The 23,362-nt window shown below is 40.9% G+C and overlaps 1 protein-coding gene and 1 long non-coding RNA gene across 2 annotated transcripts in view; both read left to right on the top strand.

The window, feature by feature from the left end:
• Positions 1-5,806, top strand: part of LOC121813021 — a 17,361-nt gene extending 11,555 nt beyond the window's left edge. Inside the window, exons 2-3 of the long non-coding RNA XR_006053468.1 lie at positions 5,350-5,487; positions 5,572-5,806. This is a non-coding gene — a long non-coding RNA (uncharacterized LOC121813021). The remainder of the gene's footprint in view (positions 1-5,349; positions 5,488-5,571) is intronic.
• Positions 5,807-8,863: 3,057 nt separating this feature from the next.
• LOC102293482 (protein NLRC3) lies at positions 8,864-22,425 on the top strand. Its single transcript, XM_005951584.3, has 6 exons — positions 8,864-10,233; positions 10,370-12,167; positions 12,649-12,822; positions 15,625-15,798; positions 19,803-19,849; positions 20,015-22,425. Exons 1-6 carry the CDS (start codon positions 10,170-10,172, stop codon positions 20,536-20,538), a joined length of 2,781 nt encoding a protein of 926 aa, XP_005951646.2. The 5' UTR covers positions 8,864-10,169; the 3' UTR covers positions 20,539-22,425.
• The last annotated feature ends 937 nt before the right edge of the window (positions 22,426-23,362 follow it).

Raw genomic sequence — 23,362 nt, 5'->3', positions numbered from 1 at the left:
TTACAGTAAAAAATGTGCAAATAGCAGAAAGAGATTATAAAGATTATAAATTATAGGAAATGTGTGGTGGTGCGTGTGGTGATGTGATGTGTGTGAGAGTCTCTGATTGAATGATGCGTTCGGCTGAGCGCACCACTCTTTGCAGATCTCGTCTGTCCTGCTTGGTGCTGTTCCCAAACCAGGTGCAGATGTTTGCCGTCAGGACGCTCTCGATGGTGCAGGAGTAGAAGTTCTTGAGCACCTTCAGTGGCAGATGGAAGTCTCTAAGTCTTCTGAGGAAGAAGAGACGCTGACGGGCTTTCTTAACCAGGGTGTTGATGTGACAGGACCATGACAGGTCCTGAGTGATGTGGACACCCAGGTATCGGAAACTGTCCACTCTCTCCACTGGCGTGCCACTGATGATGAGGGGTTTGTAATTCCTCGCCTGCTTTGTAGTGAAGTCCACGATCAGCTCCTTAGTCTTGCTGATGTTTAGGAGGAGGTTATTCTCCTGGCACCAGGTCTCCAGGTTCCTAATCTCCTCCAGGTAGGCCGTCTCGATGTTGTCGGAGATCAGGCCCACAACACAGTGTCGTCAGCAAACTTGACAATGGAGGTGGTGTCGTGATGTGGCTACACAGTCATAAGTGTACAGTGAGTACAGCAGGGGGCTTAAAACACAGCCCTGAGGCACTCCAGTGCTGAGTGAGATGGAGGGGGAGACTTGTTTTCCCACCCTCACTGATTGGGGTCTGTCTGTGAGGAAGTTGAGGATCCACTGACACAGTGATGAGCTGAGTCCTAGATCCGTCAACTTGGTGAAAAGCTTAGAGGGAATTATTGTGTTGAATGCTGAACTGTAGTCCACGAACAGCATCCTAACATAATTCCCTCTGCCAGTGTCCAGGTGACTCAGGGATGTGTGGAGCAGGTGAGATATGGCATCGTCTGTGGAACGATTAGTCCGGTAAGCAAACTGAAGTGAGTCGATGGTGGCAGGAAGTGAAGAAGTGATGTGATCTCTCATCAGTCTTTCAAAACACTTCATCACAATTGAAGTCAGTGCTACTGGACGGTAGTCATTGTGGCAAGCGGGCTGTTGTTTCTTTGGAACAGGGACAATAATGACTTTTAAGCATCGTGAACCACAGCTTGCCAGGAAGTGTGAAGATCTCCGTAACCGGTGCTAGTGGTCAGGAGCTTCAGGATCCCGGCAGGGATTGATCTGTCCTATGCCTCCTGTGTTCACCTCCTGAAGTGTCCTCACGGCATGCCCTTGATGATGAAGCATTTTCTTCTGGGCACTCCGGCGTGCGCAGCCGTTGTTGTTTTAAATGTAGTGCAGAGCGATGAGCTTTACTTGAAAGGAATTCTAGTGCTTAATAATTTTACTCCTCACTACGTACGACTCTGGATACTGTAGCTCCTGTGAAAACTAAGGCCTCAAATCAGAAGTACTTGACTCCGTGGTATAATTCTCAAACACGTAGCCTAAAGCAGATGACTCGTAAGCTGGAGAGGAAATGGCGTGTCACAAATTTAGAGGATCATCATTTAGCCTGGAGAAATAGTTTGCTGCTTTATAAGAAAGCCCTCCGCAAAGCCAGAACATCTTACTATTCATCACTGATTGAAGAAAATAAGAACAACCCCAGGTTTCTCTTCAGCTACTGTAGCCAGGCTGACAAAAAGTCAGAGCTCTTTTGAGCCAACCATCCCTTTAACGTTAACTAGTAATGACTTCATGAACTTCTTCACAAATAAAATTTTTATCATTAGAGAAAAAATTACCAGTAATCATCCCACAGATGTAATATTATCTACAGCTACTCTTAGTACCATTGATGTTAAGTTAGACTCTTTTTCTCCAATTGATCTTTCTGAGTTAACTTCAATAATTACTTCCTCCAAACCATCAACGTGTCTTTTAGACCCCATTCCTACAAAACTGCTCAAAGAAGTCCTGCCATTAATTAATTCTTCGATCTTAAATATGATCAACCTATCTCTAATAGATCGCTATGTACCACAGGCCTTCAAGCTGGCTGTAGTTAAACCTTTACTCAAAAACTCCAACTTCCTTATACTCAAACAATCCTTGAAAGAGTAGTTGTCAAACAGCTAACAGATATTAAATCGTTCTTTGATTCTTAACACCAAGAAAGACTCGGACTTCAAAGTGGTCAAAGCTCAAAAAAGATCTTTATATTTTACATATTCCGGATATGGAGACCTGAGCACACAGAGAGCAGCCAAGTCTGAGCAGCAGCGGCAGTCTGATATTATATACTTCCTCTACACGTCACGCACACTTTAAGTTCGATCAAACACTCTACTTAGTTTCACTTTCTGCTGCAGCTCATATTTGCAAAAGCATGCAGTTTCCTGTCAGCCTGCGACCTAGTTTTACACCCAAGTCTGGGCCACTTATAAAACAATCTAATCAGCAAATAAGCATTAAGAATATATATTTATTTCTTAACACAGATCATCTGCAGAGGAATGGTTTATTTGAAGAGTTTCAGTCAGGTTTCAGAGCTCATCACAGCACAGAAACAGCTTTAGTGAAGGTTACAAATGATCTTCTTATGGCCTCTGACAGTGGACTCATCTCTGTGCTTGTCCTGCTAGACCTCAGTGCAGCATTCGATACTGTCGACCATAATATCCTATTAGAGCGATTAGAACATGCTGTAGGTATTACAGGTACTGCACTGCAGTGGTTTGTATCATATCTATCTAATAGACTCCAGTTTGTGCATGTAAATGGAGAGTCCTCTTCACACACTGAGGTTAATTATGGAGTTCCACAGGGTTCAGTGCTAGGACCAATTCTGTTTACATTATACATGCTTCCCTTAGGCAGCATCATTAGAAGACATAGCATACATTTTCACTGCTATGCAGATGACACCCAGCTCTATCTGTCCATGAAGCCAGATAACACACACCAATTAGTTAAACTGCAGGAATGTCTTAAAGACATAAAGACCTGGATGGCCGCTAACTTTCTGCTTCTTAATTCAGATAAAACTGAGGTTATTGTACTCGGCCCTGAAAATCTTAGAAATATGGTATCTAACCAGATTCTTACTCTGGATGGCATTACCTTGGCCTCCAGTAACGCTGTGAGGAACCTTGGAGTCATTTTTGACCAGGACATGTCCTTCAACGCACATATTAAACAAATATGTAAGACTGCTTCTTCCATTTGCGCAACATCTCTAAAATTAGAAATATCCTGTCTCAGAGTGACGCTGAAAAACTAGTTCATGCATTTATTACTTCCAGGCTGGACTACTGTAATTCATTATTATCAGGATGTCCAAAAAACTCCTGAAAAGCCTTCAGCTAATCCAAAATGCTGCAGCAAGAGTCCTGACAGGGACTAGAAAGAGAGAGCATATTCTCTGTTTATGAATCCTAGCAAGTATGATTAAAATCTAGCCTACATACAAGTTTATATCAGGCCCCTCTTCTTGAAACCTTGTAGTCTATCAGCCTATTAGAGACTTCGGAGACAGACACTATCTCTACTTTCAAGATTAGGCTTAAAACTTTCCTTTTTGCTAAAGCATATAGTTAGGGCTGGACCAGGTGACCCTGAATCCTCCCTTAGTTATGCTGCAATAGATGTAGGCTGCCTGGGGGATTCCCATGATGCATTGAGTTTTTCCTTTCCAGTCACCTTTCTCACTCACTATGTGTTAAAGACCTCTCTGCATTGAATCATATCTGTTATTAACCTCTGTCTCTCTTCCACAGCATGTCTTTTATCCTGTCTTCCTTCTCTCACCCCAACCGGTCGCAGCAGATGGCCCCGCCCCTCCCTGAGCCTGGTTCTGCCGGAGGTTTCTTCCTGTTAAAAGGGAGTTTTTCCTTCCCACTGTCGCCAAAGTGCTTGCTCATAGGGGGTCATATGATTGTTGGGTTTTTCTCTGTATGTATTATTGGCATTATATATTGAAGGATACTTGGCTTGACCTTGAGTAGCCAGGAATCGAACCATCATGGCACCAGTTTTAACTGCTATGTACTTCTCTATTTTAAATTTTCTTGTCATTAGCAGACACATGTAAATGACCAGTTGGAGCTGCCATGGAGTTGAGCTGTGTCACATTTACAAAATCCCAAAATCATATGAATGAAACCTCTGCTAACAGGTTTTTTACTGTGTCTGTACAAACTGATGCCTGAAGTCTATTTTTTAACCTTTATTTATACACATAGTCTCATTGAGACCCAATGTCTCATTTGCAAGAGAGACCTGTTCCAGACAAACAAAATAAAATTACAACAAAAAAGCCAAGTCTGTCTAATATACGCAGTCATCTTAAAAAGATCTCTCTCCATTTCTAAGTTAATTTGTAAATTTTGTAGTAACCTGTAAATTGTATGACTAATACTGTAAAACTTTTTTCTGTCATTTAATGGTCGGGCATTGTACAGCTACAAGCATTTCACCCCCATGTCATACTGTGTATGGTTGTGTGTGTGTGACAAATAAAATTTGAATTTGAATTTGAGTAGTGTTCAGGTTGCTGCTCTGTGTTGGTACAGGCAGTGGCGGTCCTATCCTGTTTGGTGCCCTGGGCGAACACCCCTGGACTCTGTTAGGGTGGTGTCTGAGTGGCAGATGTTGTCCAAGATAAGGACAATCATGGATAATACCTCCCACCCACTCCATGACATACTGGCTACTCACAGGAGCACACTCAGTGAGAGACAGATTACCAAAGAGCACCACTGAACGACACAGGAAATCATTCCTGCCTGTGGCCATCTTCCTGTGACACATCAGCTTCCCGGTTTCTTTTGCTCATTTCTCCTCCTCCTCTTTTCTCTAAACCGAGCACCTGATGGCTTTGAACATTGGTTTTAATTTTGCACTCCAGTATGAACACAAATCCCCCAACCTGAGGATCACCACAACATAACCTAATAGACCTACACCTTAGTTCACAGATTTGCTTTGTCTAGGGTTTATGTCTGGGATTTCGCACAACCCAGGATTCAAATCATGAATACATAATGGGCTTGGATGAATGAAATGTGCTCTATTTGGAAGCAGCCAGCACCCTTTCCTGTCGACAGGTTGTGTGTGAGAGACTTTAAATCATCAAACTGTAAATTACAAATTGTTATTGATCCCTTCACTCCTAGTATATATTTATTTTCTTACTCTTCTTATATTTATTGTTTACTTGCACTGCTGTAATTGGAGCCTCGTCGTCTCGTCTCTCTGTATACGTTACTGTATATGGTGGAGTACGGTAAAGTTTATTTTGACCTATTTTTACCGCAGCAGCTGATCGAAAGGAGGATTTCTGTTGATGTGCACATGAATGATTTGTGTTTCCTCTGCAGGTGAAGGTAGAAAGTGTGTGTGAGCTGATGTGGATGTGAATTCAGCAGCATGGATCGGTGTGAGGACAGAGAGGAGGGAGTCCCTCCCTCTAACTCCACTCTGTGTGGGGAATATGAGAGCCAGACCAAAGCTCAGAGGTGAGATGACCATCTCTAACTGTCCATGACTCTTCTTCATGTCACAACTCAGCACTCACATCACTGCTCCATCTTTATTCACAGGAACCAACCTGGACCTGAACCCAGCTGTGGGTCTGACAAGTCTAAAGAAGAGGGCATTCAATTCATTCAACTTCAGCAAACACAAAGTGAAAAAACATTTAATTCAAACATAAACTAAAGCAGAAAGTAACTGCCTTATTTGGTCTCTATCTATCTATCTATCTATCTATCTATCTATCTATCTATCTATCTATCTATCTATCTATCTATCTATCTGTCTATCTATCTATCTATCTATCTATCTATCTTACTCTATCTATCTATCTATCTATCTATCTATCTATCTATCTATCTATGGATATAAGAGATAAAGATTTACATATATAAATAAAAGCAAGCAGTTGACTTGTTAATATTTTGAAATATCTGTAACTGACCAGAGGCAAAAAAAACAACAACCCCCAAACAAACATTATGGCCCATCCGACACGAAATGATCACCATTCAGCTGGATGAATTAGTGAAAATAGCGAAAAGAGCAGCCAGCTCTGTTTACAGTTTTTCTCAGTCGCTTTGGTGCGTTTCTCAGAACACCATTAACATTTGCACAGCAGTTAGTGCATTTCCCAAAACAATTAGTGCAAACTGCAAAACCTAGTGGATAGCCTGCAAAAGCACGTCACATGCACAGAATTGATTATCCATACCTCAAAAGCAAGTATCCATGTCAATGAAACTGTCAGTGCCATCAAAATGAAAAGTCTTGACACCATCTTTATGAACAAGATAGTCAAATGGCATTGTCATGTTTCCACTATGACAGTTTATAATTTCAGTGTTTCCCATTGCAAAAACAATTGGTGACACCTGAAAATGCTGACGACAGCACTATGGCCTACCTGTACAGCCATCTGAAATGTGCAGTAAAGTCACTGTAGATGTTATGGGAGTCTTGGGAGTAACTGAGACACTGAATACGTACGTTTCACATTTCCATTGTGTAGAAGTGTTTGTAATCCTACAGAATTGTGCAAAAGAAAAATATGCTACAGTCACTTGTTCACTGTAGAATACATGTAAACATAAAATCACCCATTTGGTAGAGCTGTGCACTAATGTGAACAATAAACAGCACATGTAACAGTACAGTAAATCATTCTGGCACATCCAGACGTTCCTGTCTGTCTGGCCACATATTTTCATCTACATCACAACAGATGTTATCCCTCGCAATGCAGCGAGGAAAGTATCTCCTGGAGTGGCGAATCCATCCTCTGCAGGACCCTGCTGTGATGTCGTCACATGCTGCATCCATGGCTGCTAGCAGGGCCATTTGCTCATGTGGATGCCGGTCATAAACTTTCCACCTCCAGGCAGAGAAAAACTCCTCTATTGGATTAAGGAATGGGGAATATGGAGGGAGATATTCAACCAGAATTCTGTCATGTGCTGCAAACCACTCTCTGACCTGATGGGAGTGGTGAAAACGGACATTATCCCAGACAACAACATACTTGCTGAGTTGGCCTCCACCTCTCTCATTCTCAGGGACTAGGTCCCTGTAAAGAGTGTCTAAAAATGTCAGGAGATGTTGGGTATTGTATGGACCAAGAAGGGGGACATGGGTGAGGACGCCGTTGTCTGAGATGGCACAGTACAGTACAGTGTATTACTGTTTGCATACCTGTTTTCCCTACGGAATGTTTGAATGATTGAACTGACAGTAGTTCTTCCAATATTGGGTTGCACCCTTCGACCAGCCTCCTCCATGGTGAGGCCGTGATTGACAACATGGTCCACAATTGTAGCCCTTATTTCATTAGGAATCCGCCTATATCTGCCTCTTCTCCCTCTTCCCCTTCCCCTTCCTCCCCGCATCCTCACCCCTCTTCCACGGTGCTGACCTTCCATTTTGTGTCACAGAAGTGTAGAAATGGTACACGCCTCCTCATGAGTGACAGCTGTAATTCACCTGAGATCAATTGTTCAATTTCGGAGACATTTCCAGGAAAAATGATACAGAAAGGTATAGGATTTGCTTGACAGATGGCCAATATTTGGCATGTGATAACTAGTTCAACAATTTTGTGTGTGATGACTTAAGCAATGGATGTATGACTATTAGTTTTATTGGGAACGACTATTCAGCATCCATAGGTATGATTACTTTTGACTGACATGACATAAGCAAATGGAAATGTCAGAAAGCAGCAGGGAAATGTATGGAAGCAACTGATTCATGTCCAAAATCATTTGCAGTTTGTTCAGAGAGAGGAGAAATTGCTACTATGATGTGCACAAATGACTGAGTGTTGTGGAGGTTGAACTAATAGTTATGAGAATTTCAATTCTGATCTGAGAAACGCACCAAAGCGACTGAGAAAAACTGTAAGTTTCGTTTTCACAGGACATATTATACTTGGGATATAAAATATGTTGTAAGAATTTCATCATTCTTGATCTGAGATAACGCACCAAATAGGCTGACTTCGAGTGGAAATAACTGGGCATTTCTCTCTGGCAACGGCACTGATTTTTAATGGATCAGTTGGCTTTCCATAACCATTTCCCTGCTGCTCCTGAACATTTCCATTCTCCGGTTAAAATGTGGCGGTACTGTTCCTAGATGATCAAAATTACGAGACATAACATAAAATAACACTCGCGTAATGAGGATCAGTGGTGGAAATTAGTCGTCTTCCTCATCACTCTCTATAAAGACCTGTTAGAGAGTTTCTACGTCGATAATTATCATCTAACAAAATAAACTGTTAGACAATTGTATTATGCATCAAATTCTTTTAACGAGCATAACAAAGAAATAGTCGTACTTTTTTTGCATATTAATCTAATAACGTCATATCAAGTGGGACAGATTTATCTCTTAATATTATAGTTTTGGTTTGCGGTCATTCTGTGTTCAAAGCTCTAACTAAATCGTCTCCTGCATGTAACTATCACAGCGTGGACCAGGACAGCTCATGAGGTTACCAGTTGGCTTCGTTCATTACTTCAGCAGCATGGATTTCCCATATTATGTGTACGATCTACAAATATTACTTACTATTTTCCTGTTTCATGAGGACTTGCATGTCTTGGCGGTCTCTCTGGTGCACTTCACGATAGGTCGAGATGAGTTTGTTTCATTTGAATCAAGAACATGTTATTGTCAGCATTTGTTGCCTTCCCTATGACACTCAGCACAAAACATGGAAAGAAGAGACGGAAGTATTCGCCGGGGGAAGGGTGAGGGATGCCGGTCAGTAGTATTGTTAGAGGGGGGGAGGGGAAGGAGAAAAGAAGGGAGTAACAAACGGTACACTTTGGCAGCTGGGCAGGCCAAAAAAATAAATAAATGGAATAAAATAACATTTTATTTAGAAGCGCCTTTCAAGAATTGAGTATACCTTAGAAGCAGTTAAATAATAAAATCACAGTATGGCTAATACCACTTGAAAGAGAACATACTACATAATACTACATAGTATTGGGTAGTATTGTAGTGAATACTGCATAAAATGAATCAGAAAAGGAAAGTTTAAAAATATGTGTGTAATGTTGTGAAAGTGGTGTGAAAGAAAGTTCCAGTGCACACTCAGCTGAAAGTACTGGAGGGTAATTTGAGCAGATGGGAAAATAACAGTAGCAGAGGAGGATGACGTCAGAGTACGGGAAGGAGTGGAGATGTGCTGAAGATCAGATATGGAGGTGTGACTTTATGGAGATATTTTGAAGTAAGAAGCAGAATCTAAAATCAATGTGATATTTCACAGGAAACCAGTGAAGTGGTTGAAGAGCAGTAGTAATGGGTTCGATTAATGACACAAGCAGCTGAACTTTGCACCAGCTGAAGTCTATGGAGATATTTGTGTGGTAATCTAGACAGGATAAAATTATAATAATCCATATGGAATATAACCAGAGCTTGTACAAGAATAGCAGTACTGTTATCTGTGGGGAATGATAACTAATTTTATGTAGCTGGAAATATGATGACCAAGTAATAATACTGATAAGTATTTCAAAGTTTAGTGCTCTATCAAGAGAAACATCTCCTCATCTCCGAATAACAATGTATGGTCATACAATGTACTATATGGATTATCTGCCACATGCTGTGGGATCATAAAAATTATACTACTGAAAAGGGCATAAAGGTATTACACTGCACGGCGCAGTAACACTGAGGTGGAAAATTTCTGGCTTCACCAGATTGGATAAAGGCTCCATAATATCCAGAATTAGCTGCAGATGTAGAGAGACGTGTTCTTAAGAACAACATGAGACATAACTTTGTGACAACATTAAGATTTAAGAGCAATATAAAGGGATAGATATATGGAAAATATTCTCAGAAACTGTGGATTTTGCCTTGCCCCACTTCTTTTAGAGAACAAGGGTTTGAATTTCATTGAGGTTTTGTGTATGTTGAGCCTAATTAAACTGATTCCTAGAAACAGTTTTGGGGTATTTCATAAAATATTTTGTTCCAGACGTTGGAGGACCAAATAATCTCTTTTGTGAGGAACGAGCTGAAGAACATCAAGACAGGTCTGAGTCCAGATGACCTAGAATGTTTTAAGAGTCAATGTGAGGATGAGGCTGTATTACAGAGTGTGGATGAAGAACACAGTACGAGCAGAAGAGAAGCTTTTGTGATGATTACAGTGGACTTCCTGAAGAGAATGAAGCAGATTAAGTTCGCTGAGTGTTTGCTGAGAGGTGAGAATTTTTCTCTAAATAAAAAAACATTCTAAAAAAACATGCTAAAACATTCAACAATATTTCAAGTAATAGAAAAAAATACATTCAACATATGTGATGAATCATTGATTTTGTGTGTGTGTGTGTCACTCAGGAACCTGCACTCGGAACTTCCAGCGGCATCAACATGAATTTAAATCTAACATGAAGAAGAAGTTCCAATGTGTGTTTGAGGGGATCGCTAAAGCAGGAGACCAAACCCTTCTGAATCAGATCTACACAGAGCTCTACATCACAGAGGGACGGACTGTAGATGTCAGCGATGAACATGAGGTCAGACAGATTGAAACAACATCCAGGAAACCAGACACTCTAGAAGCAATAATCAGACAAGAAGACATCTTTAAAGACTCACGTGAAAGACATAAACCAATCAGAACAGTGCTGACAAAGGGAGTGGCTGGCATAGGGAAAACTGTCTTAACACAGAAATACACCCTCGACTGGGCTGAAGACAAAGCCAACCAGCACATCGAGTTCATATTTCCATTCACTTTCAGAGAGCTGAATGTGCTGAAAGAGGAAAAGTTCAGCTTGGTGGAACTTGTTCATCACTTCTTTACTGAAACCAAAGAAGCAGGAATCTGCAGCTTTGAAGACTTCCAGGTTGTGTTCATCTTTGATGGTCTGGATGAGTGTCGACTTCCTCTGGACTTCCACAAAACTACAATCCTAACTGACCCTAGAAAGTCCTCCTCAGTGGATGTGCTGCTGATAAACCTCATCAGGGGGAAACTGCTTCCCTCTGCTCGTCTCTGGATAACCCCCCGCCCTGCAGCAGCCAATCAGATCCCTCCTGAATGTCTTGGCAGGGTAACAGAGGTCAGAGGGTTCACTGACCCACAGAAGGTGGAGTACTTCAGGAAGAGATTCACAGATAAGAAGCAGATCAGCACCATCATCTCCCACATTAAGACCTCACGAAGCCTTCACATCATGTGCCACATCCCAGTCTTCTGCTGGATCACTGCTACAGTTGTGGAGGATGTGCTGAAAACCAGAGAGGGAGGACAGCTGCCCAAGACCCTGACTGAGATGTACATCCACTTCCTGGTGGTTCAGGCCAAAGTGAAGAAGGTCAAGTATGATGGAGGAGCTGAGACAGATCCACACTGGAGTCCAGAGAGCAAGAAGATGATTGTGTCTCTGGGAAAACTGGCTTTTGATCACTTGCAGAAAGGAAACCTGATTTTCTATGAATCAGACCTGATAGAGTGTGGCATCGATATCAGAGCAGCCTCGGTGTACTCAGGAGTGTTCACACAAATCTTTAAAGAGGAGAGAGGACTTTACCAGGACAAGGTGTTCTGCTTTATCCATCTGAGTGTTCAGGAGTTTCTGGCTGCTCTTCATGTCCATCTGACCTTCATCAACTCTGGAGTCAATCTGCTGGTAGAACAAGTAATTACATCCCAGATGTCTGAAAGAAGAGAAGAATCTGCAGGGAGACACTTCTACCAGAGTGCTGTGGACAAGGCCTTACAGAGTCCAAATGGACACCTGGACTTGTTCCTCCGCTTCCTCCTGGGTCTTTCATTGCAGACCAATCAGACTCTCCTACGAGGCCTTCTGACAGAGACACGAAGTAACAAACAGGAAACAGTTCAGTACATCAAGAAGAAGCTCAGTGAGAATCTGTCTGCCGAGAAAAGCATCAATCTGTTCCACTGTTTGAATGAACTGAATGATTGTTCTCTAGTTGAAGAGATCCAACAGTCGCTCAAATCAGGAAGACTTTCCCAAAATAAACTTTCTCCTGCTCAGTGGTCAGCTCTGGTCTTCATCTTACTGTCATCAGAAAAAGATCTGGATGTGTTTGACCTGAAGAAATACGTTTCAGAGGAGGCTCTTCTGAGGCTGCTGCCAGTGGTCAAAGTCTCCAACAAAGCTCTGTATGTATGCATCTATATACACGTTGAAATGTTTATGCAAGTACGGTTTATAGCAACAGAAAGTCTTAGCATTTCTAAAACATTTGTGTATTTAATCTTTATCAAAATGGAACCAGAGTTTTTCTTTAACTCTTCAAAAACTAATATGAATAAAAAGAAAATTATAAAAAAAATTCCTGGAAAGAGCTAAGGCAACTTGTTTTTTAACAGAGGATGAATGGTGTGTTCATCAAGGTTAAGTATGTGATAATTAAGGATTATTTCGAACTGTATCTAGCAACAGCAATCACTCCTACTCTAATTAGGAAAGTATAGATGCCTGTGTCAGTGGGTATTGATCTGTAATCACTAAAAGTACTAGATCTCCACTTGCTTAACAGATACAGTGGTGTAACTGTGATATTTTGAAGCAAGTTCTGTTTTCTTTCTTTTTTCCAAGTTGAAAATAAGTTATTTAATTTGATCACAAATATAATTTCAGACTGTCTGGCTGTAACCTCACAGACAGAAGCTGTGAAGCTCTGTGCTCAGTTCTCAGCTCCCAGTCCTCTAGTTTGGGAGAACTAGACCTGAGTAACAATGACCTGTGTGACTCAGGAGTAAAGCTTCTATCTGCTGGATTGAAGAGTCCAAGCTGTTCACTGAAAACTCTCAGGTAAGAATTAAAGCTTTTTTCATTAATTTATGTTTATAATCTGGATTATATTATTGATCAAGGAAAAACATTGTTAAATTCCAAATTGACCTATTATTCATATTTATATTAATTGGTAAATGGTAAATGGCCTGTATTTGTATAGTGCTTTACTCAGTCCCTAAGGCCCCCAAAGAGCTTTACACATTCAGTCATCCACCCATTCACACACACATTCACACACTGGTGATGGCAAGCTACATTGTAGCCACAGCCGCCCTGTGCCACACCGGACACTGGTGCCACCTGGCCCTCTGACCACCACCAGTAGGCAACAGGTGAAGTGTCTTGCCCAACGACACAACGACCAAGACTCTTAGCCTCTCATTTACAAATTTTATTTATTAATCTTCACATTTTTAAAAATCATTGACTATGAACCTGTGTATATGCTTGTATAACAGAACATTTCATTACTGTAAACTTGATGTTTTTAACACAAGAAATAAAAGCATAACCTGTGTATTGACAAAACCTTAGGGCAGTGAAAAAAGAAATCAACAGCACCTATCAATTGTAAAAATGGATAAAATAAATAAAAAAAACATTCAATAACACAAACAAATTGCTCTGAAAGGTAAAAAATTACACAAAACAAGGCACTAAATATAATAAAGGAAACATTTTCTATATCTGATCCTGTGGCAATGAAGTTGAAACAGATAAAGTGCTCTTTTGTCTTTTGCAGAATTTAGTCCGGTTTATCAATTTCCGATAAATAGCCATTAACCATAACCGATGACCTCTGTGTCTTTATATAGGAATCTATGCGTATCAATTGGTTACTCCTTTCAACCTTTGTGTCCCACCTTGAGAATCTATATGTTTTTTGCCTCAGATAAATTGGGGCCGCAAAGCAATTTTTAATAGCAAGATTTAATAACATATGTGCTGTAATCTTTGCTTTCATTGTGTTAATGTATTACTTCCTGTTACAACACAATGTGGTGTTTTGTGTTGCTTAAACCTTTCAGTGCAATAATTGCAAACTTTTACATATTGACTTATTTTATACTGTGATTTACATCTGCTTTTGAAAGCACACTTTCATTTGAACCACCAGCAAATTAAATTCTTAGTATGTCAGTAGCAGTATGGTCTGTGGTTCTCCAGCTGTGTCACCACCACTTTCCTGCTCAGTGTCAAATGTTTAGTTATTCATCTGTCTCTTCAACACTAAAGGTACTTCACTGTTCTGAAAATATTCCTGCTAAAATTGAAAAGATTTTTTTCTCAGGGTGATGCTGAAAAAACAGTTTGAGCATTTGTTACTTTGAGGTTTGACTTTGACTGTAATCATTATCTTCTAAATGCTCCCACAGAAGTTTTCAGTTGCTCCAAAATGCTGCAGTGAGATTACAGAGACAGAGGCATTGAAAAAGAGATCGTACTTCTCCCATAATAGCTTCTATTACCCCATTTTCTGGACTATAAGGCACACTGTCACTGAATGGGTCTGTTTTCATAAATAAGGTGCACCGGATCATAAGGCACAACAACAAGTTGTGCCTTATAACAAACTTTATTTGTCACATACACAATCACACAACATGAGTGTTGCATGCTTGTGTCTGAGCTGCGAACAGGGTGCAGATGTAGCCGCACTCTTCCCGGGCTTAGTTAAAACAGCTGTGCAAACGTGACACCGGTGATAGTTTGATCGGAACGTCAGGGAAAAGCCTGCGGGATGCGACCCAAAGGCCCACCCCGAGAGCAGAGAAACTGCCCCACACTGTCTGCAGACACGGGAGGTGGCTGAAAGTCAGGGGGCAGTCGGAGGGAGGGCAAGCCCTGAGAGCGGCCACTGGGTCCTCAAAGGCCTCCAGCTGATCCCCAGGGCCCGAAGCTGGGACATCAGGAGCAGAAGTGTAGCTCACCACTGACTGGGACCCCGGCTGGCCGCGCAAACCCATGACACGCGGGCAATACACTAGATAGGGAGAGGATGGTGGAGGATGGAGAACTGTCACTTGCTGGCTGAGGTTTCAGACACAGTGAGTTCGGACTGGCTCGTTAACCGGCGAACCACGGGCAACACACCAGGGGACACAGCCTGCAACAGCAGGTTGAGCAAGGGATGTGACCCGAAGGTCCGTGCTGAGAGCCAAGCAGCCACTCCGCACCGTCCTTGGACAGAGGAACAGCAAGAGTGAACTCGTGAACGAGACACCTGTAGGCTGCCAGGAAATTTAGCTCACTGAGTGAGCCCCTGAGTGGCTGCGTAAACCTGCAGTTTCCTTTTAAATTCAGAGTTTATAAAAATCCTTTTCTCATGATTTCCCGAATGATCAGGCCATAAAGAAACAATAATACCATATTTACTTTTGCAGGTTAAAATTGTGGTTCTTAGTGTTTCCAAAAAGTAGAATTAGATAATTAAACTTGAAACAATAGTGTTAAATGGACTAACTTTTATATAGCGCTTTATACAGCATCCCACATTCACCCAAGCACTGTTTTCCAACTAAAATTCATACTCTGATGGATGCAAATTGGGGTTAGTATCTTGCCGAAGGATATTGGGCATGCAGACTGGGGGAGCCAGGGACCGAACCACCAACCTTCCAATCAGCAGATGACCTGCTTTACCTCCTGAGCTATAGCCACCCCTTGATAATCTGACTACATAACAAGTCTTATCTAGTCAAATGGATGGATGGCCCTGGATTTGGAGATAAGAAAAACAAATAAAACAATCCTTACGTGCAGTATTCACAGATGGATTGTTTTTTTCTTTTTTTGTTTGTTTACTTTTGTCTGCAGTCTATCAGGCTGTCTAATTACAGAGGAAGGCTGTACTTCTCTGGCTTCAGCTCTGAACTCCAACCCCTCCCATCTGAGAGAGCTGGACCTGAGCTACAATCATCCGGGTCCCTCAGGAGTGGAGCTCCTTTCGTCTCAACTGAAGGATCCACGCTGGAGACTGGACACTCTCAGGTATGGGAATAGTGTCCGATAGACGAGGAAGAGCTGAAAACATTTTCTTTAAATAATTTAATTCTTTAATTTGTGTTTGTTTCATGCAGATGTGACATAAACAAACACACAACAAACTTCTATCTATATTTAATTATTTAACTATAATTATTTACAGCCGTGGCTCAATAATTTGTTGAAACCGCTTTGGCAGCAATTACAGCCTCAAGTCTGTTTGGGACAAATAATCAATTTCTGTGCTTTTGCCTAGTTTTTAAACTTTGTTTTGAAAAATACAGCATACAAAGTAGAGTACGAAATCCCATGAAAATGGAAAGATACTTAAACACAAAAATCTGACAAAACAGAGCTGGTAAAGAAAATATGAGAGGTTTAAATGTGGCTGCGTGTAGTCAATGTGAGGGTACTCATTTATGTTCAGTCCACAATTAACGCATTTGAGCAGAGGAAAACGTGGGGATTAAAATGATGATAAGAGAAAAACAACAATAAATTATTATTCTGTTGTGGTCAGTAATGTATTACACAGTAATTGTCCATTTCCTTAAAATAATGCAGTACATTGGTCTTTCAAAAAAATGCATACCAAACTGCAGTTGTTTGTATTCACTTACACAGCATGTCTGTACAATTTACTGGAGTCATCAAAAACAGCAGACAGCAGTCATATCTCAAGTCTAATAACAGAAGACGGGAAGCTGTTTTGATCCTTAATGACTGTGTCAGTCGTTATAACTTACAACACACAAGGTCAATGTAGACCTCATACTAGCAAATTAGACTAGCACCAACAGGGAGTGCAGAATTATTAGGCAAGTTGTATTTTTGAAGAATAATTTTATTATTGAACAACAACCATGTTCTCAATGAACCCAAAAAACTCATTAATATCAAAGCTGAATGTTTTTGGAAGTCGTTTGTAGTTTGTTTTTAGTTTTAGCTATTTTAGGGGGATATCTGTGTGTGCAGGTGACTATTACTGTGCATAATTATTAGGCAACTTAACAAAAAACAAATATATACCCATTTCAATTATTTATTTTTACCAGTGAAACCAATATAACATCTCCACATTCACAAATATACATTTCTGACATTCAAAAACAAAACAAAAACAAATCAGCGACCAATATAGCCACCTTTCTTTGCAAGGACACTCAAAAGCCTGCCATCCATGGATTCTGTCAGTGTTTTGATCTGTTCACCATCAACATTGCGTGCAGCAGCAACCACAGCCTCCCAGACACTGTTCAGAGAGGTGTACTGTTTTCCCTCCTTGTAAATCTCACATTTGATGATGGACCACAGGTGAACAAGGAGGCCATGTCATTAGTTTTTCTTCTTTTATACCCTTTCTTGCCAGCCACGCTGTGGAGTACTTGGACGCGTGTGATGGAGCATTGTCCTGCATGAAAATCATGTTTTTCTTGAAGGATGCAGACTTCTTCCTGTACCACTGCTTGAAGAAGGTGTCTTCCAGAAACTGGCAGTAGGACTGGGAGTTGAGCTTGACTCCATCCTCAACCCGAAAAGGCCCCACAAGCTCATCTTTGATGATACCAGCCCAAACCAGTACTCCACCTCCACCTTGCTGGCGTCTGAGTCGGACTGGAGCTCTCTGCCCTTTACCAATCCAGCCACGGGCCCATCCATCTGGCCCATCAAGACTCACTCTCATTTCATCAGTCCATAAAACCTTAGAAAAACCAGTCTTGAGATATTTCTTGGCCCAGTCTTGACGTTTCAGCTTGTGTGTCTTGTTCAGTGGTGGTCGTCTTTCAGCCTTTCTTACCTTGGCCATGTCTCTGAGTATTGCACACCTTGTGCTTTTGGGCACTCCAGTGATGTTGCAGCTCTGAAATATGGCCAAACTGGTGGCAAGTGGCATCTTGGCAGCTGCACGCTTGACTTTTCTCAGTTCATGGGCAGTTATTTTGCGCCTTGGTTTTTCCACACGCTTCTTGCGACCCTGTTGACTATTTTGAATGAAACGCTTGATTGTTCGATGATCACGCTTCAGAAGCTTTGCAATTTTGAGACTGCTGCATCCCTCTGCAAGATATCTCACTATTTTTGACTTTTCTGAGCCTGTCAAGTCCTTCTTTTGACCCATTTTGCCAAAGGAAAGGACGTTGCCTAATAATTATGCACACCTGATATAGGGTGTTGATGTCATTAGACCACACCCCTTCTCATTACAGAGATGCACATCACCTAATATGCTTAATTGGTAGTAGGCTTTCGAGCCTATACAGCTTGGAGTAAGACAACATGCATAAAGAGGATGATGTGGACAAAATACTCATTTGCCTAATAATTCCGAACTCCCTGTATAGTACAAATAACACCATCTATTACTGTGTCTGAATGTGTGGTATTGGCACTGCCAGTTTAGGCCTAAAGAGATATGAGTTTTAAAAAAAGACCACCTAATTTAAATGTATACATTACATGCTTGTTAAAAGCTAACTTCCATAAGCACAATAACCAGATGAAACATATGGCAGTGTTTATATGTAACATAGGCAACCTTAAAATGTTTCTTATGATTCAACTGTGGGATTTAACTGAATTCTTTAGAAGGACAGGCTAAATTACTTTATTTTCAACTTTAAGGCCAACCTACATTTTAACTATTTAACAGGCCACTAATCTAGTTTATGGCTTTGCACTTTCACAACCAAACATGTATCTAAACACATTGTTTTAATAAAAAAAAAAATACTATTGATATTATTATTATTACTGTTATTTAACATGTAATTAAACAGAAATGTTCATTAAATATAAAAGCAGTTTGCTTATGTTGTTAAAGAAAGGCTAGATTTGACATTAAGAGATGCTACAGATGTTCAAAAGCAACAAAAAAAGCCTTAAAAGAAATACGGAGTTTAAGAATATGTAACGTTATAAAGGTTCATAAGGGTGAAGCTTCTCCAGGTTTGCTCATCATATTTCAGAAAAAAAAACGCTGTGCACTATGAACATGCGAACTGATCTATGCCAGAGAGGAGGAAAGCAGTGACATGGAATTTTCAAACCATATTGTTTTGTCCTTCCGCACTGAGAAGCAAAATTTCCATCTTACTTAGTTTTTCTAATTTAAGACAACTCAAATAAACTGGGTTGATCGACTTTTTGGATGAAAAGTACTGGTAACCTACTTAAACTGAGTTCTAATAACAAGTTGATAAAAACTGAGTTCAGTCTACTTAACAGAAAATTTAAAGATGCTGACACACACACAGACGCAGCGGCTCACTGCTCCTCACGTTCGGTGCTTTGTTTTTTACTTTTTCCATGTGTATATGTGTGGGTGTATGCGTTTTCTATTACTATACATCAAGTGGAGTCCACTTACAGTCGACCTTTTGAGTTTACACTGTGCAAAGAACATTATGTAGGACTATCACCACTTCCATGGCATTCCGGAGGACATAATAAGAACTCCAGGGTCTCCATGGTTGGTTCTTCCCAGCGGTAAGCCAAAGAGGAAACATAAACAAAGGAGGCAAAAGCGTGGCTGCTCTAGCAAAGCTAAAGAAACAACCATTTAAGCCACCGTTTCCGAGTATCTTCCTCTTCAACGTCAGGTCCATAACCAACAAAAATGACAAACTGAGATTACAAACTGCAGTCAACAAGTATGTACAGGACAGCAGCATTGTACTATTCACAGAGACTTGGCTGCTGCCATCAATTCCGGTATTTACCAATACCTTATCGGTAGATTAATTCCAAACAGCTCTCATGTTTCCTCATTTTTCCAATCTCCTAACATGGGGACGTGTTGGGTGCCCGGAAGCCTAACATATTGACAATTTTTCACCTAGAATAAAATGTTATGCTTTGGGAGGGAGAACCTGTTGGGACTGAAGTGTATTTGTGAAACTGTTGGACTGTTCCATTATCAGTGTCTAACATTATGTGTATGACAGCGATGTAATGTCCATGTGTGCATGCTGAAAGAGACTGTGCTGGTCTGACCCCCCTCCTCCTTTCAGGGTGGAGCCTGCTGGAGTCCAGTGGTTGAGACCAGGTCTGAGGAAGTGTAAGTGTGTTTTTAATGTGATTCATGAAAACAAAGCAGCACACATTCAACCATCTTCAAACTGTCACATCACTCATTCACATCTCTGATGTCAGGAGGCATCAAAGTGTCAATCAGATGATGGATCAATAACTGCAGCTGGATTGTGTTTGTTCTCTCCACCAGATTCCTGTCAACCCACAATTGACACAAACACAGTACACAGAAACCTCAAACTGTCTGACAACAACAGGAAGGTGACACATGTGCATGAGGTTCAGTCGTATCCTGATCACCCAGACAGATTTGATGTTCATCAGCTGCTGTGTAGAAATGGTCTGACTGATCGCGGTTACTGGGAGGTCGAGTGGAAAGGAGAGGTTTGGATAACAGTGAGTTACAGAAGCATAAGAAGGAAAGGAGTCAGCAATGACTGTTATTTTGGAGAGAATGATCATTCCTGGAGGTTGTATTGCTCTGATGCTGGTCCTATTTATGTTTGTCACGATACCAAATTCGTATCCACCACCACCTCCTCCTCCGTCTCTAACAGAGTAGCAGTGTACGTGGACTTTCCTGCTGGAACTCTGTCCTTCTACAGAGTCTCCTCTGACACTCTGATCCATCTCCACACAATCAACACCACATTCACTGAACCTCTTTATCCTGGATTAAAAGTCTTTATGGGTGCCTCAGTGTGTCTGTGCTGAGTTGAGTGTAAAGAGTGTCCTCCTGTTAGAGAAACACTGACTGTTGAACAGATAGTTCAGTCTGTACATGTCTGTCTCTTTCACTCAGAAACACGTTTTCAGATTCATGGATTCAGTTGATGTTTTAAACTATTGATTGATGATGTGACTGATTCCTTGTAAATTTCTTCATCTTCAGGCCTGAAGCTCCGTTTACAACCAGCTCCTCTGCATTTTCATCAAGCCTGAGCTCATTAAAATGAATCCAAATGTTTGATTTCTCTTTCTTAATGGGATTTTTCCAAAGTCTCCACATGCTCTTACTGTTTCACTCATTGTTGGAAGCTAATAATTTGAAAATGTTTCAGCCATATAAGCTGAAAATATTGGCTCAATAGTTTTAAATGCAGTTATAACCAGAATATCATTGTTTTGAGGGATCATAATGCATATGGCTTATCTAATAAACAGCAAAGGCTTCAATCCTGATTTGAAAGTAGTCTTGTGTTTTTCCAATGTTGAACAAGAACATGGTGCAGGATGTTGGTACCAGCTTGGTTATCAAACACATGAAATATGTAAATATGTGTGTATGGCACTGCATATGTTGTGTATCACTTTAGTTTGTATGAAATATGAAAACTATCACAGTGTCCTGGTGAAGAATCTGCTGAAATTTCTGACAGACATTCGATTTATTGTCTTTTTGTTTTTCAATTTGATAAAATGCTGCATGAAAAACAAAGAGGAAGTGATGACAGATGTGTTTATGTCCACAAAGCAGAATGAGCTCTGTTGCTGACAATAAGTGATGTACAAAGAGAGTAAGCATTTCTGAGGACTTGGAAAGAAAAGAGAAGCACAATCACTGATTGTGAGCTCACCAACACACTTTGTTTGTCTTCACAGAGAAAAACACACTTCTTGCTGCTGATGTTTCACAATAAAAGCCACGATAAGAAACAGAAAAGCTGTAAAAAACATTTGATTGAATTGGGGGAAATGTCTGAATCTATCTAGTGTGATATTATTCTGTTATCATATGTTACCTTATATATGTAATCAAAGTAGTTGAATTATGATAACAGCTGTAGGACATATATTATCCTTTAGTTTAGATGGTGTGCTGTGTATGTAGTTTAGTCCTCATTATACTTTTGGGTTAAAAGAACATAATCATTTTGTAGTTCATTAGATAAGTGTGCATCACTCTGTATCCTTGATCTGCTGTGAATGTCTTACACTGTTTTCTTGACATGCTTTATTGTTGAATCATAAGGTTGTAAGCAGGAGACTTGGTGTCTAGGGCAGAAGAGATAAATCACATTCCATACCCCCACCTTCCTTAGAGCAGAAAGACAGGGAGCCAAGGTCAGGAGCCAGTCTCGCTAAGAATTAGAAAAACATGTGAAGATGTAGCTTTTATGACTAGGTGGGGGTCGTCAGAAGCTATAAGAGGTTGTGTAACCCGTCACCATTTTGAGATTTGCTGTGACCCTCTTCATGCATGTCTCCCCATCATGATGGTTCTAATGCTCATAAGTGTTGAATTGTGTGGAAATAAATGATTGTTGATTGAGCATTTATACACAGAGTACTGTCCTTCCTTCAGCCCAAAGATTAAAAGAATTGGGAGATTTCAACAACTTGGTGCCGTGTGACCCGGATCGTTGGTGTGCTGAGGAGGTGCAGATTTGGCCTGTGGTGAGATTGTGAGGCGAGGCGAACAGAGGGCGGCCTAAAACAGAAAGGTAAGCACAGCCTGTTGTATTATAAATACCAAATGTGCATATTGGGCTTTCCAAATTAATCTGTTTGCTGAGTTACATGTATTTTCACATTAAATTTGTCGGTGTCTGGTTTTTGGCGCAAGATACTAACAACATAAGTTGAGGCTGAATTCCAGTGTGTTAGATAAACTGCTTCTACCGAGAAACTAATAATACACTACGTTGAGCTAGTTGCAGTTAAACTGCTTCTACCGAGAAACTAATAATACACTACGTTGAGCTAGTTGCAGCCCACTTTACCTTCCACATTTAACTTTGTCTAAGACTGGCTTCTGTAGCAATAATACATTAGAATATCTTTTGGAGACGCGGCCATAAGTCCAGTACATTGAAAAGAGGTTTTGAAGTTAGTTTATGATGTCGGTTAAGTCCACGTGGATGCGACTATAAAATTGAATATAGAATTAAGGAAAAGCAGATGCTGGCTCATGGTGCAGTTGAGCACTGGCAACGCCAAAAGCGCAACACGTCCGTAGGTTTTGGTTTATGATACGGCCGTGTTCCGGTGATGCGGCTGTGAGTACAGTAGTGAGGGGTGCTGGTTTCAGCACATGGAATAGAGGTTTGACGGTGGTTTATGGTGTCGGTTGAGCCTCGAGGGCTGCGGTCATAAAATAATAAGTAAAATTTTACTTGCCATGAAATAAAGGTAAAGCAGAACCTGGTTTATGGTATCAGTAATAGCTTCGGGGATGTATGCATCACTTTTACGATGAGATTTTGCCCCGTTGTGGCGGCCATAAGCGCAGAGAAAGGGGTATTTTGGTCTATGGTCCGGTTGTGCTTCAGAAGAATTCTAACAGTTGAGCTCAGAGGTTTCTGTGTAAATTTCTGCTGATGAAAAGCGCGCTCTGAGTGTGTTTCTGTGTGTGAAGTGTGAGCACAGTCACAGTGACGGTTGATGTGTGACTAGGAGGACACTAGAGCAAAGACACATTTTAGGATCAAAGGTTGATGCCTAGTGGACCTGTGGAAACTAATTTTGTTCATGGTGTGGCGACCCTCCTGTCTGTGGACGCACAGGCCAGTCCAGCGGCGTCTGGGTGCCGAGGTGG

This window comes from Haplochromis burtoni, unplaced genomic scaffold, assembly GCF_018398535.1.
Source record: "Haplochromis burtoni strain Fernald_Lab_line unplaced genomic scaffold, NCSU_Asbu1 Contig_1051, whole genome shotgun sequence".
Classification (NCBI taxonomy): Eukaryota; Metazoa; Chordata; class Actinopteri; order Cichliformes; family Cichlidae; genus Haplochromis; species Haplochromis burtoni.
The sequence above is the reverse complement of the archived record's forward strand: the minus strand, read 5'-3'. Positions and strand labels throughout refer to the sequence as shown.

Excerpts from the sequence above, each read along its gene's own strand:
- LOC102293482 (XM_005951584.3), top strand. The coding sequence starts at position 10,170 with ATGATTACAGTGGACTTCCTGAAGAGAATGAAGCAGATTAAGTTCGCT. Across the intron at positions 15,799-19,802 it reads TGGAGACTGGACACTCTCAG|GGTGGAGCCTGCTGGAGTCC; the intron begins GTATGGGAATAG and ends TCCTCCTTTCAG. Across the intron at positions 19,850-20,014 it reads GAGACCAGGTCTGAGGAAGT|ATTCCTGTCAACCCACAATT; the intron begins GTAAGTGTGTTT and ends TCTCTCCACCAG.